The sequence below is a fragment of the Strongylocentrotus purpuratus genome, unplaced genomic scaffold (assembly GCF_000002235.5).
Source record: "Strongylocentrotus purpuratus isolate Spur 01 unplaced genomic scaffold, Spur_5.0 spur5_scaffold_3, whole genome shotgun sequence".
In the NCBI taxonomy this organism is placed as follows: domain Eukaryota; kingdom Metazoa; phylum Echinodermata; class Echinoidea; order Camarodonta; family Strongylocentrotidae; genus Strongylocentrotus; species Strongylocentrotus purpuratus.
This window is the reverse complement of record NW_022145609.1, coordinates 28,067,301-28,084,605: the sequence shown is the minus strand read 5'-3', so window position 1 is coordinate 28,084,605 and position 17,305 is coordinate 28,067,301. Positions and strand designations below refer to the sequence as shown.

The following is a 17,305-nucleotide window of genomic DNA, read 5'->3' as shown; positions in this document are numbered from 1 at the left end:
CCGGGTTACAAATGTGTTCAGCATTACTGTATTATTGCTTTAATCACTGTATTTAGCTTCTCATTTTGATTTTAAATTTATTTCATTGTCAAATAGATAAACAAAAGTAGATAGCAGCTGAATGAAGTTTGTCTTCTACCAAAGATCTTCACCGCTTTTGAAGAAAGCTGATCTCTGCAAGTTTTATACAGCAGCCAAGATAATGACCGTACAAATCAAATTTCATGCAGAGTTTGCCCAATTACTGAGTCTGGAATTGTGCCTATACAGACAACCTGTTAGCAGAACTTTGTCACAATGTATCCAATTTTGGTTTATTATTCAAGGTTGAATTCAAATTTAATAAATTAAACCAAATGGATATCAGCTGTTTTGATATATATATATGGGCATAGAATATAAAAAATCTGCCCTTGTGAGTTTTGTACGAAAGTCACATGCATTGCATTCCTACTGTTGTTAACTTGTTATTGCTTCAAGTTTTTAGGTATCTCTGTTTGAAAGAACTTTGATTGTATATCTTTACATACAAATGTATATTTCGAAATCTGAAAAGCTGCTCCTTTCTATATGTTTATGTAATAATTCCATATTTGGGGGGGGGAGGGAGGGAGGGAGGGAGGGAGGGAGGGAGGGAGGGAGGGAGGGAGGGAGGGAGGGAGGGAGGGAGGGAGGGAGGGAGGGAGGGAGGGAGGGAGGGAGGGAGGGGGGGGGGGGAAGAGGGGGGCACATACCCATCCCCATGGATATTCAAGGTACGACAAGGTACCCACTAACTGCACCGGGTCAAGAGTGGCAAAATAATGATGTTATCATTGAAGCTGGGCTTACTTAAAAACTGTCTGATGATGTATCACTTAGATCGCAACATCTATATCTCATTCTCTCTGGCATTCATGACTGTTTAAAATTCTCCCTTAGTACTATTCAGTATTGCATGGAACTTGCATGTTCTTTCCCTGCCTTATAACGTGTACGTGTAAGTCACACTAAGGGATTTCTTGTCATGAATCCATCTGTACTTTTTCAAGTAATTTAACATACAACTGATCTTAATTTGACTCTCACTTCCTCTCCCTCTTTCTCTCTATATCGCCCCCTTCCCCTTCTTTCTCTCTCTCTCTCTCTCCATTTCTCCACCAAGCTCTCTGTGACAATGTTTTTTAAAACAGCCCACCTTGTCTAAGGGCGCGTTCATGCTTGATTTTTGAAGGCAGAATGAGCGATTTGTAACGCTCATCGTAAACGCTCATCGTAATCGCAGTTCCACGGTGCACTGTTCATGCTCACTTCTCCAGGCAATTCTCCTTGGGTGGCCTTCAGCTGGATTCGCAAACCTGTGTGCGCATGCTACGTAGACCCACTAGAGGTCAGTGCGTTGACCCCATTTAAACGCGTTTACAAATTGTAAACGCATCTTTTTGTGAGTTTACGATCGGCGATCGTGATCGCCGTTTTTCGGTGATTCTACAAAAGTGAGCATGAACGCAATCGTGTTTTAAACTAAACGCGTAACAGATGCCTGATTCTGGCCGTCAAAATCAAGCATGAACGCGCCCTAAGCTGCATCATACCTCCCCCATCATCTCCATACAACCTTACCTAGCTCTGCAAGGCTTATTTTCACAGACACGCTTGTTTTTGTTGATCCGCTCACAGCACAATCGCACACCCCTTCTCTCCTAACAATGAGACAAGGTTAATTCTTTTCTTACCGTCATAAGAAACTCAAGTCGCTACTGTTGCTCTTTGTGTCTGAGGACTTGTTTTCGGAAAGGTTCACCTTATCAAGGTGCTTCTAATCTTTCCTCCGAACGTCTCCCAGCGCTTTTCAAAAGGCCTGTCCTCATCATCTCGAGATTGCCAAATAGCCTGCTATTTCTGATTAGGGAAATAATCCTGAAGTTACAAATCGCGTCTTCATCAGCTCGAGATTTGACCTTGAAACTCAAGCTCGAGAAATTAGCTCGAGATATTTTGCTCAGCGTTCACGCATAGTGTGAGTCTTCGGGCTGGTGAAGACGCACCGGACAAATATCGGGATATTTTGAAAAAAAAGTGGGATATTTTGCAAACTAGCCCAAGATATCTTGGGATGATTGTCTCAACCACATATCCTGCTAATTGCAACTTTGGGCTGATGAAGACACAAATTATCTGGATAATTTATCGGATAGTTCAAATAGCGGGATATTTGGCAATCTCGAGCTGATGAAGACAGGCCTAAAGTAAGGGCAGAAAGGGAGGTAGAAGGGCAAAGGGGGAGTCGAGGGAGTACCAGCACCAACTTAATTGATAATTTGGGAGGGTTACTTTAAAATCAAACGTCTGAGTGTAAAGGTTATGCATTACAACCCATTGACAGACACACAAGTTTATTTTCAAGATGCACCCCCCCCCCCATGTAATTTTTGAATAGTTAATGGGGAAACCCCCTTCCCCCATATATTTTCATTGACTGTGGATGAGTTGGTAGAAGGAGATGAAAGGAGCAAGTGAATGACAGTCTATAAGAAGATGGGATATTTGGACACACAAGGCCAAATGGCTCAGTGGTGACCAGGAGGTCCGGGGTTCGAAACCAACTTGATGCGATATTATAGTGCCATTTGGTAAGGCATTTATCCTCATTACTAAGTTCCTCGGAGAGGACTTATAAAGCCATCGGTCTCTTGGTTGCCTACTTTCAAGCATACACATGCTTTCTTTATTTAGCAGTTAGGTAAAACTAATAAATTACTTTTGTGTAGTTAATGGAGAACCCCCTTCACCCCATCTATTTTCCTTAAAGGTAAAGACCAGTTTTGGAAACGCACCTCTCTCAAAAAATGAAATGGAAGCTCTTATTACCAATCATGTGAGAGAATATGTTTTGACTAATACGTGATCATACAAATTTTGCTGAGAAACCGCCTACTAATTGATATATTTGGTATATTATTATATCTATTTGGACCTGATAGATATAATGCATGTGTCACGCACATGCCGCGTAGTCCCATATATATCTTTCTGTGTACAGTGCTTGTAACTTTACCAAGACTGGGCCAAATTTGTTATCATTTTGATGATTCCAGAACCTTGCAGTACACACCAATACTTATATGCTAGATGATCAACCTTTTCTGATAGATTCCCCAATGTTCTTTCACATTGCAATCGCATGACCATAACTGGTCTTTATCTTTAACCGTATGTGAGATGGTAGAAGAAGATGGAAAGGATTAGTGAATGACAGTCTGTTATGATTATGAAGACAGGATAGTTGGACCATGGATGAGATGCATAGTTTGTAGACATTTATTGATTATAAACATTTATCATTTGCCATCTTTTGAGAACCAATATTATGAGAGAGAATGAGTGGGGAAGTCTGCATTCACAAGGCTCTTCCATCCCAGCCATATGAACTTCTTTTTCATTGAATACTAATCTAGAACTAGAAATACAGCAGAATAGGGCACAGATTTGTTGAGGGTAATTGTTTCTTTTTTTTCCCTTCTTAATTTGATGAAGAGGGTCTCCTGTGTTTTATGATAGCTCAAGTACAAATTTGATTTCCCTTAATGGGTATGTGGTAATTCTCAAAGCCCTCGTCCATTAAATTTAATAGTTGTTGCTCCACCAAGGGAGAAAGAAGAGCCCGTTGATTGAGCAACAGATCATTAAAAGTTTCCTCCATTTACGGCTGCCTTCTCGCTACACCATATGTTACACTGCAAGCACATTCTGGTGTTTTGTTGGTAGTTGCTATTAAAGTTTGTATAAACACAAACCCACCTGCTAAGCAACTACTGGCAGACACAACGACAAGAAATAAAAATCTAAATTTTTCAAAATGGTGTTTGGATTTTGTAAATGAGCCTTTGTTCAGGTTTTCACTCCACCTTTGTAAATTTTGGAAGATTATCAGAGTGGGTTTGTGTTAGAAAAAAATTAGGAAAAAATACAAACTAATTAAACCAGTGATATTCTGCCAAAGATTTGCACAAGCAAGTTCATGCTCTGCGTGACTTTTTTTCATGAAAATACTTTTCTAGAACATGAAGAGTCTTTGAAAGAAACATGACACTTGAAATCTTCTAAGGTCTAAGTTTGGTGAGGAAAGGTCTAAAAATGGAACTGTAATCTGTCAGGATTGCCCAATGCTCCAACAAATGTCAGTTGATTTGTCCAAGTCAGCGGGGGTACCTCCTGGTGTAATCTGGACCCTGACCAGGTAAGGCCAGGGCACCCAGCGGGCCTCCAGGAAATGGGCTTCAATCTCGGCTGTCTGTCCTCTTGGTGACATCTGCAAGGAGGGAGAGAGAGATATTACTTTCCTCTCCTTCTAATGTTGGCCTTCTCTCTTTTTCTCTCTCTCTTTCTCTCTCTCTCTTTCTCTCTCTCTCTCTCTTTCTCTCTCTCTCTCTTTCTTGCTCTCTTCCCCTCTCTCCTCTCTCTTGTCCTCTATCTCTCTCTCTCTCTTTCTCTCTCTCTCTCTCATCATCTCTCATTTTTGTTCAGTCATTTTCTCACTCGGGCCATTTCTAATCCACCCACACATCACTATCGTCTACTTATCTTTAGATAATATAAAAACACTTTTTGTAGATGAAGGGAAATTTTTAAATATTGATATCTTCATATAATTTTTTAGCAACTCAGCATCATGGTTTAAATGAAAATATTCCAATAAAAAAGATATTTTGTGTAGAAGCAGCGCAAAAATTTAAATAAATGATTCTGAACTTCAATGAAGAAAATTCAGCCTAGAAAATCTCCAATACTGAAATAAATATTCAGTAGATGCTCACCCACTTTTTTTTAGTATATATGCCGATTGATATCACTCTCATAAATATTACGAGATAAAAAGTTAGATGTATACCCTTAAAGATACTACATGTATGTCCCTTTTGCAGCCAACCTCAAATTCTGTAGAACTTTGCAGGAATTATGAATATGTCGTGTATGTCCTATCTGTGAAATTTACACGTTAGCAGTGTCCTAATATTCAAGGAAACCCGTTTACTTGCTAGACTTCACTGTCAGACACTATTGTCAGTATTGAGTAACTGGCTGGCTTTTTGCTTCTTCTTTAATAACATACATGTACATAAAATGAGCTGTAAAGGATTTGTCTACATCAATAACCCACTTCTTGTAATGGCCAAAATGAAACGGATTAAATCTTTGCTCAGCATAAAACGTAGGACCATGCCGTACAATAGTCTGAAAATCAAGACTATTACTTATTGGCTCTATAGCTCCTAAGTCGATTTGACAAATAATAGTCATTATTTTCCCACTTAAAGACATTTTCAAGCCCCCTTTTTTTAAGGGGAGTTCTAAATTAGTATTATCTTTCAAATGCCATTGGAATCTAACCTTTTCAATTTTTGGGCCTGCAAAAGGGACATAGTACCTTTAAGAAGTTCTTCTGCTACCAGTGTCCTCATAAGCAGGCACAAGTTCAAGGCTTGTTCAATTATTTCCTCTCGAACCCGGCTGAACGCGACCACAAGTCCTGGGCCTGGGATCCCCTTTCAGAAATAAATTGAAATTCAGATGGCATGTTAGGACAGCTTGCAGACATATGGTTGGTGGCTGAGCGGAACGAGATGGGGATGAGATGGGAGAATGAGCGGGGCGAGTAAACCGGTTACTTGGGGACCAGAAACGAGTGGGAAGTGGGAAGTAAACTTTTAAGGAGGGGTGGTAATTGGAATGAGAGGGGAACAGGAAGGGCTAGTAAACTGGTTACGTATATGGGCCAGAAACTACCGATCTAAGGATGGATGGTGTTGGAAGTGATGGTATTGGTAATAAGAGGGCTGAGTTATACCATTACCGGTAACCTTAGGACCAAAATACCAGGGTACAGTGAGAAATGGGTTGTGCACTACCGGTAGTTAGAAAGAGTTGGATAAAGGTGGCATGGGAGGAGCGAATGTAAGCCTGTCACTTTGGAATCAAGTGAAGGATTGAAAATCTTTTACTAGAAGGTGAAATTAATTGAAATGGGGAATGCAAGGGCAAAGAAGTCAAAACCAGTCATTTTGGAACCAGAGGGGAATGAGAAGTACAAAGTGTTTGGTATTAATAGGGCAAGTAAACCTTTCAAAATATAGAATTAGATAAACAGGAGAGGTGTACCCTCATCATCATCATCATGTGACGGCCGCAGCTGAGATGGAGTTCACTCTTGTACGCCACTCGCTTGTATCACATGCTATGTTAATGGTGTACAGTATAATAGGGAACTAAGAGGATGAAATAAACCAGTTCCTTTGAAGACCAAATTCAAGAGTATGAGAGATATATATTTAAATGGTATTGGTGGGAAAAGGTGGTTATAGATAAAAGGATTGAATTCATGAAATTAATAATATTAGGGCAGGTTGGCTTTTACGGCCTTCTTGCAGCAAAAGGTGAAGAATGGGAAACGATGATGTAGTATATGGACTCTTATCATCTTCTAAAATCATAATCTCCTACCACTTTCATTTTTTTTTTCAACCAGAAAGATATTTTTATGTGGAGGGGAGCTTGTACATGTACATGTAGGCAGTGGAATACAGAATTATTCATTTTTAAAGCCTCGCAGTCCACCTAGAATTATTTTGCACTATTGGAGCAATCGACTGATGGCTTTTTATCAAGATTCAAGCAGTCGATTTGAAAGCTTGCCTAGCAACTCCGTGGTTACAAACCTCAAATCAATCTACATCTTAAATTCCGATATTAATTCTCTCGTATACCTGATGATTATCAGCATCTGTTCTCATCGATTAAAAGTTGATACTATCTGTCCTGTGGGCAATTATCTCAGGATTTCAAGTCGATTACGAGAGGATTACGTCGATCTCCTTCCATCGATATAGGTCATGCGGGTAAACAACTTCCTTTTACACTGGGGTGCTCGTAGGAAAGTCTGAAAGGGAATTTTCCAGTCGAAAGACGATATGCTTTCATCACTATGGCAGTAGGTGAATGATTTGAATAGTACCATTGGCTGAATTCTGCATCAGTACGTATGAAAGGATGAAGATGGGTCAAGTTGTATTATATTGGGGTCAGAGAGGAAGGGAAATGTCTTATTCCTATTTTTGGGTCATCTTGAAGTTATATTTCTGTACTACTGATCTCCTTTGAGTCTTTTCTTACAGCCCGAGCAGATAATGATTGAATATACCTTTGATATTTCAGGGAAGGTGTACTTTTTATTAATCATTGCACCGTAGACCGTACATACCAGTAGGCCTGTGTGTTTTCAACATTTTCATACGAGAATATATCTCCTAAAATTCTTTTGAGTGGATGATTTCATTTGATGTGATCATCAGTTATGATTTTGTTATTGTGTGAATGATGAGGCATGTATGTGGTACATGTGAAGAGATATGAAGACCAGAATGAAAACAAATCAACGTAATATTTGCACCTCAAAATGGCGTATGATCTTGAATCTTGAATCTTGAATTTGTTGCAGCTAAAAGCTTTGTCGACAGCTGCCCAGAGTAGAGACTGCTGTCCAATGTGGATTGTGTTATACCTCAATAATGTTCTGAACATCTGTAATAATTATGTGAATTTCATTATACTGCTTTCATAATTGTTCTTTAAGTTATGAATATGACTACTAGAAATGCGTTATTATGACTTTGTTGCAGTAAAATTTTTAGAATTGATTACTGGATCAGTGAATTCATAATTAAAAATAAGTTATATTATAGTATGTTTATGGGGGAAGCAGGAAAATTCTACAGAAAGAACATTTACCCTGGTGACCAGAATGAAAACAAATCAATGTAATATTTGCTCCTCAAATGGCGTATGATCTTGAATCTTGAATCTTGAATTTGTTGGAGCTAAAAGCTTTCTCGATACCTTTCCAGAATGGAGATTGCTGGCCAATGTGGATTGTGTTATACCACAATGATATGTTGAACACTAATATGTGAATTTTATAATACTGATCTCATAAAGATTTGTAATTGTTGTGAATATGATAACTAGAAATATTTGTTATGGATTTATTGCAGTAAAATTGTGAGAATTGATTACTGGTTCAGTGAATTAGTCATTAAAAATCATTTAGTGTTGTGAATATAATAACTAGAAATATTTATTATGGCTTTATTGCAGTAAAATAGTGAGAATTGATTACTTGATCAGTGAATTAGTAATTAAATATTAGTTATGTTACAGTGTGTATATGGGGCAAGCAGGGAAATTCTACAAAAAGAACATTTATCCTGGTGTAATTCCATAAGGGTTAGGAAGAGGCGTTCAGAGAGAGGGTTGAAAAGACCCCTCATCCATACTCATGGAGCCGGCTCTACCCCTTGTTTGACCCCCGATGACCCCTCCTTCCTGGAGCTGTTTGATTAATAAACACCAGTGGTCATTTGTCCACACACGTCTGTTTGACTTGTGACTGCAATTTGTCCTAGGCTTGACATGTTTTGGGGGGATGTTGAATGCAGCAGCAACAATCCATCCATTCTTACCCATGTTGATCTACAAATCCCTCAAGTAATTGATGGCATTTTTTTGGTCAATGTTATAAGCTACTGTCAAAGGGTGAGGTCCTTTCCCCCCTTTGTACTTTCCAGGAGTCTCAAACTGTTTGGGCGGTGAGTAATGAAGGGGAGTGGGCTTCACGACCAACTTCAAAAGTTAGAATCACATCGAGAAATGATTAGTGATGAATAAAGTTGTACCCTTCCCTTTCTAATGCCTAAACTCATAAATTAACGACACATTTAGCCAAATTAAAGCAATGGTCTGTCAGTTGCTTTTTTATTGGCCAGGCTTTTCCTTCCATCTTCACAATCAAAGATGGAGGCCTAAGAATTAGCCTTGCAAAGGCCACTACTATTTGTTTGTATATTGGTATTATGTGGCAGATCAATTTACTATACTGTGTCTACACTGCATGTATATGTAGAAGTTGCGGATGTTTCTACCCAGACCAAGAAAACTGTTGTTGATTTTACCCGTCCATAGCATTTCTTGCTCGAATTCGCCCTGCACAAATTAGGTGTTGCAATGTCAGGCAAGCATCTGGCAAGCTGTCAGATTATAAAAGAACAAGTTTTGTGAAAGACACCATCATACAATCAAACTTGTGTATTATTTCATCTACAAAATACATGTACAGTCCAACCTGTTTTAGTGACCACCTGCCTACAAAGACCACATTTTTTGTTTCCCTTGAAAATGGTTTCTCATTGAAACATGTACTAAGGGAAACTGTCTACAAAGACCGCTTTTTGTGTTCCCTTGGACGGTCGCTATAGACAGTTTGACTGTATTTAAGTGTGTCTTTTTCTGTGTTGAAAAACCCCCAAAATAACTATATATTATTCTAAACAATTTCCCTCTTTCTCGTCTTATTTTTCTTGCTGCAGGTGCATTTGGTCGAGGTGGTGGTCGAGGAGGAGGACGAGGCGATGGCAAGAGGGGAGGAAGAGGAGGACCACCAAAGTCATAGCATATCGTCAACGTCGTCATTCTTTAGTTCATTCTTTAGTGTAGCTAACTTCTGAACCATACCTTTAAGCCCTGTATACCCCCAGTCACATTCTACAAGACTGACACCAGACCAACAATTGACAGAACAAAGAACATTTACATTAATCTGAAAGGTCCAAATAAGGTCCATTTACACTCCTGGGGGGTGTTTCACAAAGATCCTCAGTAGAACTTATCTCTAAGTTGGACTTAAAAGTTATGGAAAGCCATTAGCATCTTTGAAAATATTTTGTAAAAGTTATTTTAAAAGGCATAAAATACTGATTCAAATCATAAATATGTTCTATTTTCAAGGAGATGACATGTTCTTGATGTGGAATGAATGAGAAGTCTAAAATACTTAAATTTTTGCTTTTTAATATATTTTATTTTAAGGCTACAAATGGCTCTCTATAATATTTAAGTCCAACTTAGAGTAAAGTTGGACTTAGGATCTTTGTGAAACACCCCCCTGGAGTGGAATAACTCATAAAAAGTTGGAGTTTGATAATTTTTTGTTTTTTAAGGTTGGTTATTCATGCACATGCGCAACTCGCTGTGCATGCAATAGCACGGAAGTGAGGAGATTCATGTGACCAAAAACTGGCTGAGTTTCAGCCATAAATTTTTTTTTTTCTAAAGGAGGGTTTTTTCCAATTCAAGTTTTGAGTCACATTTACATGTATAGTTAGTTGCTTATCAACTACAGACGAGACTCCGGAATGAGAAAAAATATATATTGTTTTTGCTCACAGTGTAAACGTCCCTTTAGCCAAGAATAACCGGTTTTGAGTCTATTCAAGTTGGTTTGGAGTCTGTTAGGCAGTGTGACAGAGGTACCGGTATTGCATCTTTCAAACTTTCACAGTCAAAGACTCCCTCCCCAATAATTTAGCAGAGTAGTTATAACTGCCAAGTCCCAATGTAAAAGGAGCATTGCTGTATAATTCAGACATTTATATCTATTCTATAGATATTCTATAGTTTTGTAGGTATTTAAATTAACGTTTTATTTCTTTCTTGGAAACATTAGTGCAGGTCTTTTCCTTCAAATTACTCTTGATTTGCCAGTTAACTGAAAAGTCCCAATAACTGTGAGCTGCAGGAAGACTTCAGTGCTTTATTTGAAGAAGTTTAGAACGGACTTACCTACATACTTGTTTTTACTTGATTGTCTCCCTTTTTTTAATGACATGGGGTCATTAGTGAATTGAATTCATAACTGGAATTAAAGAAAAGGGTGAAAATGGTTCAAAAGATGATAACCTGCAAGTCAGAGACATTTCGTAATTTCTTTCCTTTTCCGGTAGCACCTTGCTGGGCATTTCATTTGACGCATAATTTTGATTATTTTCCAAATATGAATCATGGTATCAGAAGTATACTTGTTGTCTTTTGTAAATATATGTTTTTTGTATTAAATATAATGCAAGATCTCAAGCTATATTGTGTTTGATTTAATGTCTCCAGTAAAAATTATGATTTTTTATTTTTATTATTGAATTAAATGGAGGTACACACTGATTAATGAGTGTGGGTACTGTATGCGATACATCTCTAGTTTCACACATCAGAGAAAATCTGGACAGCTTTGTATAAAGGAGGAGATACTGAAAGGGAAGAACAGAAGGGGAAAGAATGGGAGAAAGAGGAAGAAGAGGGAGAGGAGGAGAGGGGAGAAAATGGAATTGAGAAAAGAAGAGGAAGGGAGAAATAGAATGTAGAGATACTGAAGAAAGATGAAGAAAAATAACTGAATGAAAGAGGAAGGAAAAGAGGAGGAAAGATAGCAAAAAAGGAAGAACAGGGATGATGACGGTGAAGAGAGAGAGAGAGAGAGGTTTGATTCAGGTACAGCATGTTATGGGAATAAATGATAGGATGAAAGAAGAAAAATGAGAAGAAAGAAGGAAGAGAAATATGAAGAAACAAGAACAAGAATAATGATGGTAAAGCGGGGGAGAACAAGAGAGGCTTGATTCACATATGGCATGTTATGGGAATAAATGAAAGAAGAGAAGGAGGAATAGGAAGAAAGAAGAACATGAATGATGACAGTGGAGCAGGAGAGAGAGAAAGAGACAGCTGTAATTCAGATATGGCATGTTATAGAATGTTATGGGAATAAATGTGTTTGTTTAACCTGACTGCTAAGAAAGCATTCATATGCTTGTATGTAAGCAACCAGGGGACTGACGGCTCTGAGGGACTTGATAATGACGATAAATGTCTTATCAAAGGGCATTAGCCCATTGACTTGGTTTCGAACCCGGGACCTCCTGGTTACAAGACCACTGCTCTACCACTGAGCCATCGCGCCATCATAAATGAGTGGATAAAAGAGGAAGAGAAGTACTTTTTTAAGATGGGAGGAGCAATATGAGGGCAGAAAACAAACTAGAGACTTGTCATACATTTGAATGTGACGATCTCAAAGATGAGTTTGCATTTTATTTAGTGTCCCCACATTAATATTTTACCTCTTTAATTTCTTTTATCCGGCATGCATCTTTACAAGGGAATAATTTATGACCTGTACTTGATTAAATCAATTGCCAGTTCCTCTAAAAGTTTTCACTTGACTAAAAAAAAACACAGTACGGTATACTCTGTAAACGTTTATGGAGAATCTTGACTCCCCCCCCCCCTCGAAAAGGAAAACAATGAGATACACAAGTTAACTTCAAATTTTAACACAAGAGGTATAAATTCAACATGCTCCCAGAAGATAAATATAGCTGCCCTATCCTTCCCTATCAGTTCCATTTATCTTCCCTACTATCATCTATGTGTAAAGTATACTTCTTATTCTTCTTCCTTTACAAAATCGTGAAATCGTTTTCACGATCTCGGCCAAAATCGTGTTCTCCAAATTTTGAAACTTCTAAAATTAATAATATTGTAGTCGATAATGTAGCCGATATATGATAATTGTGTGTAATTCATTTGTGTATGTGTAGTTAAATTTACTTAAGTGTAGTTAAAAGTAATTCTTAGTCCAATTTTTGGAAATTCACTTGGCGAGTTTCTTATTTTCTGCTTCCACCAAACTTGCCTTTTGATTTATATAATTATATAATTTTTTTTCAGTTGAAAATAACGTGCAACAGCGATAAATGCCGGGGAAAAAAAAAGATTTTTGCTCTCTCTCACTCTCTCTCTCTCTCTCTCTCTCTCTTATAACTCGGTCTCCTTCCTATACTGGCGTCAAGCTGCCCTTGGCTATTCTAAATAGACCCTCACATGGTCACTGCCGGTAGAAACCAAGTTGGTAATGGATAAACATGAGACTAAACAATAAAGATCGGTCTTTGTCGAAAAGGACCAATAAATAAACAATATTCAAGGCGGTGAAAGCGATTCGGACATCGGTGGCATGGTCAATGATGAGCGGGTCAAATGTCAAACAGTTCTAGTATACAACGTCATAATATCATGGGTGTAAATGAATTCATACAGCAAGATGTATCATTATTACAGGAAGACTGTTGGGCAGGACCATGTGAAATATTCTCTCTTTGAAGTCGAAGTCATGATCCCATTTGCGGGCCAAAAAGATGCAAACGTTAAATTCCAACGGCATATGAAAAGTTATACTAATTTAGAACTTCCATCAAACGAAAAGGGCTCAAAAATGTCTTTTTGTGGGAAGATAACGATCGTAATTTGACGAATCGAAAATAGCGATCGCGGTCGTTTAATTAAATAGTCTGTTTTTCATACCCTTGTACCGAATGGCCGTACGTTTTGTGCTGCGCAAAGATTCAATCAGTTTAATTTTGGCCATGACAAGAAGTGGGTTAATGCCCGGCTTATTGATGTAGACAAAATTTAATGGTCATGTACCCTTTACAGCTCATATTGTGTTCGTTATTACCAAAGAAAAAAAAATTAAGTCACTCAATAGTGTTTGACCGTGACAGTGTAGTCTAGAAAGTAAACGGGTTTCCTTAAATAATTTAAATTCTAGGACACTGCTAACGTTTGAATTTCACAGATAGGACATACGTGACATAATTATAATTCCTGCAAATTTCTACAGAAGTCGATGTTGACTGCAAAAAGGATACACTACCTTTAACGTCAAATCAAGATCAATTTCATTACATTTTGTAACAGGCGATAAATCCAAATAAGTCAGCAGATTTAATAGTACGTGATCATCAGAAAATAGGTCAAACGGCCTAAAAAAAATATGGGGGGGGGGAGGGAAAATAAAAAGAAGAAGAGGGAGGAGGTGGAGGAGAAGAAGAAGAAGAATATAGACAAGAAGAGGGAAAATAAGAAGAAGAAGAAGAAGAAGAAGAAGAAGAAGAAGAAGAAGAAGAAGAAGAAGAAGAAGAAGAAGAAGAAAGGAGGGGAGGAGGGGAGAAGAAGGAGAAAATGGAGAAAAAGAAGAATAAGAAGGAAAAGAAGAAGGCAGAGGAGGGGTAGGAGAAAACGAAGAAGAAGTTGTATTGATTTTAACGTAGAGGGCTTTAGAAATACTCAAAAATTAGTCTGGACTCGTAGAACTGTTCACACTGTTAGTTATGTTTGTGGTTTCAAGGGTTTACGATCCTCAGTCCTGCTGGTTTATGATTAGTTAATTAACAATCAGTCTAAGTGTTTTATTGCTTGTTAGTGTTCGTGTTATCTCCATGCATATTTATTCATCAATTAGTAAAGTAACCAAACATGGCTTTCAAAGACGGGCAGCTAGTCAATTAAGCGTGACAAAGAGACGACGAGAACAGCTTCTGTTCTAACAATGAACAAACAATTTTACGACGTAATGATTGCAAAATTAGGAGGAGTTACCCAATTTTAGGCGGTCGTTACGCACTTTTAGATTTAGGGGGGGGGGGGGGGATTAATGTTTCATCGATCCCAGAATCAGTGATTACAACAAATAAACTGTATACAGAATTTTCAATTAGTCCCACCTCATAATATCCCTGAGCTTTGAATGTGCTTTTTATTATTATATTGAAAAAATTTGATTTGATTTTTGTATCTATTTTTATATTTTTAAAGCAGACATAATATTTTTATTTCTATTAAACCTAAAGAATGAAGAGATTCATCATTTTTTTATGTATACATTTTTTATTTGTGTATATAAATAATGCATGAGTGAAAAGATACTATAGATAAAAATATCGCGAAGGATATTTTTTGTAGTCTAGTGCAGGAGATAATTTTGACATTTTGTCGATCGGGTACGAGTTGAATAGAGCCTATAGAGGGGTTGAAACAAAATTTAATGGGGGAGGGCAGTGATAGGGAGCTAGCGGCACGACTCGACTCGTGTAGGCCTAAAACAAGACATTTATTAAAGATAAACTTGAGTTCTGTTAATGCTATTGCATTGTGAAAGAAAACATGTGGAATGGATCAGAAAAGTTGATCATATAGCATGTAAGTAATGGTGTGTAATGCAAGGTTCTGGAGTCATCAAAATCATCATAAACTTTGGCAGAGTCTTGGTAAAGTAACAATCACTTACACAGAAATATTTATATGGGACAACATACATGGTGTCGGGGCTAGTACTACCCTGATTTCCTTATCTTTCTATGCTCATTACTCAGCCAGTATACACTTTCTTCCAAAATTGTTCGGCACATGACATTTATTTGTTATCTTGAACATTCAGTGTAAGTTTCGTTTGATTATGTGAGAATTCATTTTCTTTTTTTACCAGAACTCAAGTTTATCTTTAAGGCGTTCATATAAGGCGCCGTGCAATAGGCCTATGTGCTCCTGCCCAAGTTCCGTGTCTACCACTTTTACCAGTGTTTGAAATTTAGATGAATGACAATACGAAATATAAAAGAAAATGTCAGGAGAGAATGAAAAAAAAGAAGATGATATGCCAATTATCATCGGTCGATCGTAAGAACAAATAAACGTTGCTTTTTCACCTACTCCCAACTTTTCTTGGTACAGAATTGTGTCGGTGCCAGCAAAGGAACCCACCAAGACCTTGCATAAAGCCACAAAATGACCTTTTAGAAACACCTTGCCGAGTTTCAAATTTACACGCTTCAGCTCCATTTTGACCGAACCAAGAATGAAAATATGTGCGTGCAATATTTATTCTTCCACCGGCCCGAACTCTTCTCGTTTGTTCGCGATATTAATTCCCCGGGTGGCTTTAAAAACTCGACTGGTTATATTGCGGTCGCTAACTGCCGTGATAATTGCTTCATTATCACCTTGCTGAAAAGAAATTCAGAGAAATTGTTGTTTTCTCGCGAAAAAAAACAAACCAAAATACTATGCATGTTCACATAGGCGTGGAATTTTGGAGTATGGCTTCACTGATTGCATGTAAGTTTTGAACGCAATTTATTAGTCTTTAAAGAAAACCGTAATTTCATCAATCAGGAAATATAAAGATTCATACAATGATGTCTTAGCCAAGATATCTTAGATTTTTTTTAAAGGAGTAGAATTGTATACATTTTTGAAAAATAACTTGTATTCATCGGATTAAACGGCTGTACAGTTTTGACTATAAAGTCAAAATAAGTTATTCGCCACAATGCGCCTAAATTTATAGACTAACGAGAGCACAACAAACTCTCGTGTAGCACACGGTACAAGCGCTCAGCAGCGCAGGGATCGAGTTGACCACCACTACCAGTACCGCGGGTAAGATGACAGTTGATGCGAGAGTCATCACAGAGAACTGACTTGTTTCGCTCCGATCAAGCTTATTCCGAAAGCTTCTTCAATTTCTCCTGCTGTTGGTCGAGTCGATCTGTGATCGTCGATTTGTGAACATTACCGCTCAGTACACATGACATTCACTTGAGTCTTAAGTGAGTCATTCAACCTTCTATGGTAAAGAGTTTACTCAACAGACCAGTGGTCAACATACGGCGTTTTTGTTGTCTCGGCCAGCGAATACCACTTTTGTACGGGGAACGTTTGGCTACGCTACCACGCAAAAACTGGAATACTCGACATTAGTTTCAACGTGAAGATGATTCCTTAGTTTGAACTTTCAATTTTGTTATCCCAGGGAAAAGTCGTTTGATTTATAATATGGATAATTCAGATGAGTTATGGACTTCGTGTCGGATACCACTGCCTTCGTTTATTTCGCTAGAGTGAAATAGTTGATGACTTTTTCGACAAATCCTCCGCAGAAGTTTGTAAATCGCACAGCCGGCGGGCTCCGATTGTCAGCCTGCCATTTTGTCGCCTTGCAGCGGGTGCACTCCCCAGGAGTTCTGGCGTGAATTCACTGTTCGTGTAGTGGAGGGGACGTGTAGAGTAGTAGCCATGCTGTGGTGGGATATTGTCTCGGTTTTAGTGCTGGTTTTCTTGCCGTGGCCGAGGGGAGTTGCCTCGAACATTCAAAGCCTACGAGAGCAGCTGAACTGTCATACTCACACACAGGTTCGATTTATATTCTCATCATGATCATGTCTACTTCAGCATATTTTTTCTTTCCAAAATACCGAAAATTAGGAAAAAGTTTGACTTCGAAAAAAAGTGCAAATCAGTTAAACTGGAACTACCCTATCATGATTACTGACGAAATCATTCAAGGCCTGCAAAAATGGATTATTTTGAAATATTTAAAGAATAACATAATATTAATTTGAGAGTATGATACATGGAATGTGTTAATTACGTGTCTTATTTGTTGAGCTACGAACATTTTCTAGTTTAGGTACAAGTTTCTTTCAATTCTTATCATTTATTATATATTGACAAAACATTTGAATGGTTTGCCATCTCAAACATGTTGACAAAAAAAGAACTCATTCACCATCGGGACTCGTTTATCTTCCCCCAGAATTTTTGT

General features: G+C 38.0%; 2 protein-coding genes across 2 annotated transcripts in view; both read left to right on the top strand.

Moving 5' to 3' along the window:
* The window catches only part of LOC105446682 (U6 snRNA-associated Sm-like protein LSm4), a 31,250-nt gene extending 20,305 nt beyond the window's left edge, over positions 1–10,945 (top strand). The window contains exon 5 of the mRNA XM_030996435.1: positions 9,399–10,945. Coding sequence (XP_030852295.1) covers positions 9,399–9,481 — 83 coding nt within the window. The 3' untranslated portion in view covers positions 9,482–10,945. The remainder of the gene's footprint in view (positions 1–9,398) is intronic.
* Positions 10,946–16,092: 5,147 nt separating this feature from the next.
* The window catches only part of LOC586731 (metalloprotease TIKI1), a 55,729-nt gene continuing 54,516 nt past the window's right edge, over positions 16,093–17,305 (top strand). The window contains exon 1 of the mRNA XM_786501.5: positions 16,093–16,893. Within this exon, the coding sequence (XP_791594.2) occupies positions 16,777–16,893 (117 nt within the window). The 5' untranslated portion in view covers positions 16,093–16,776. The remainder of the gene's footprint in view (positions 16,894–17,305) is intronic.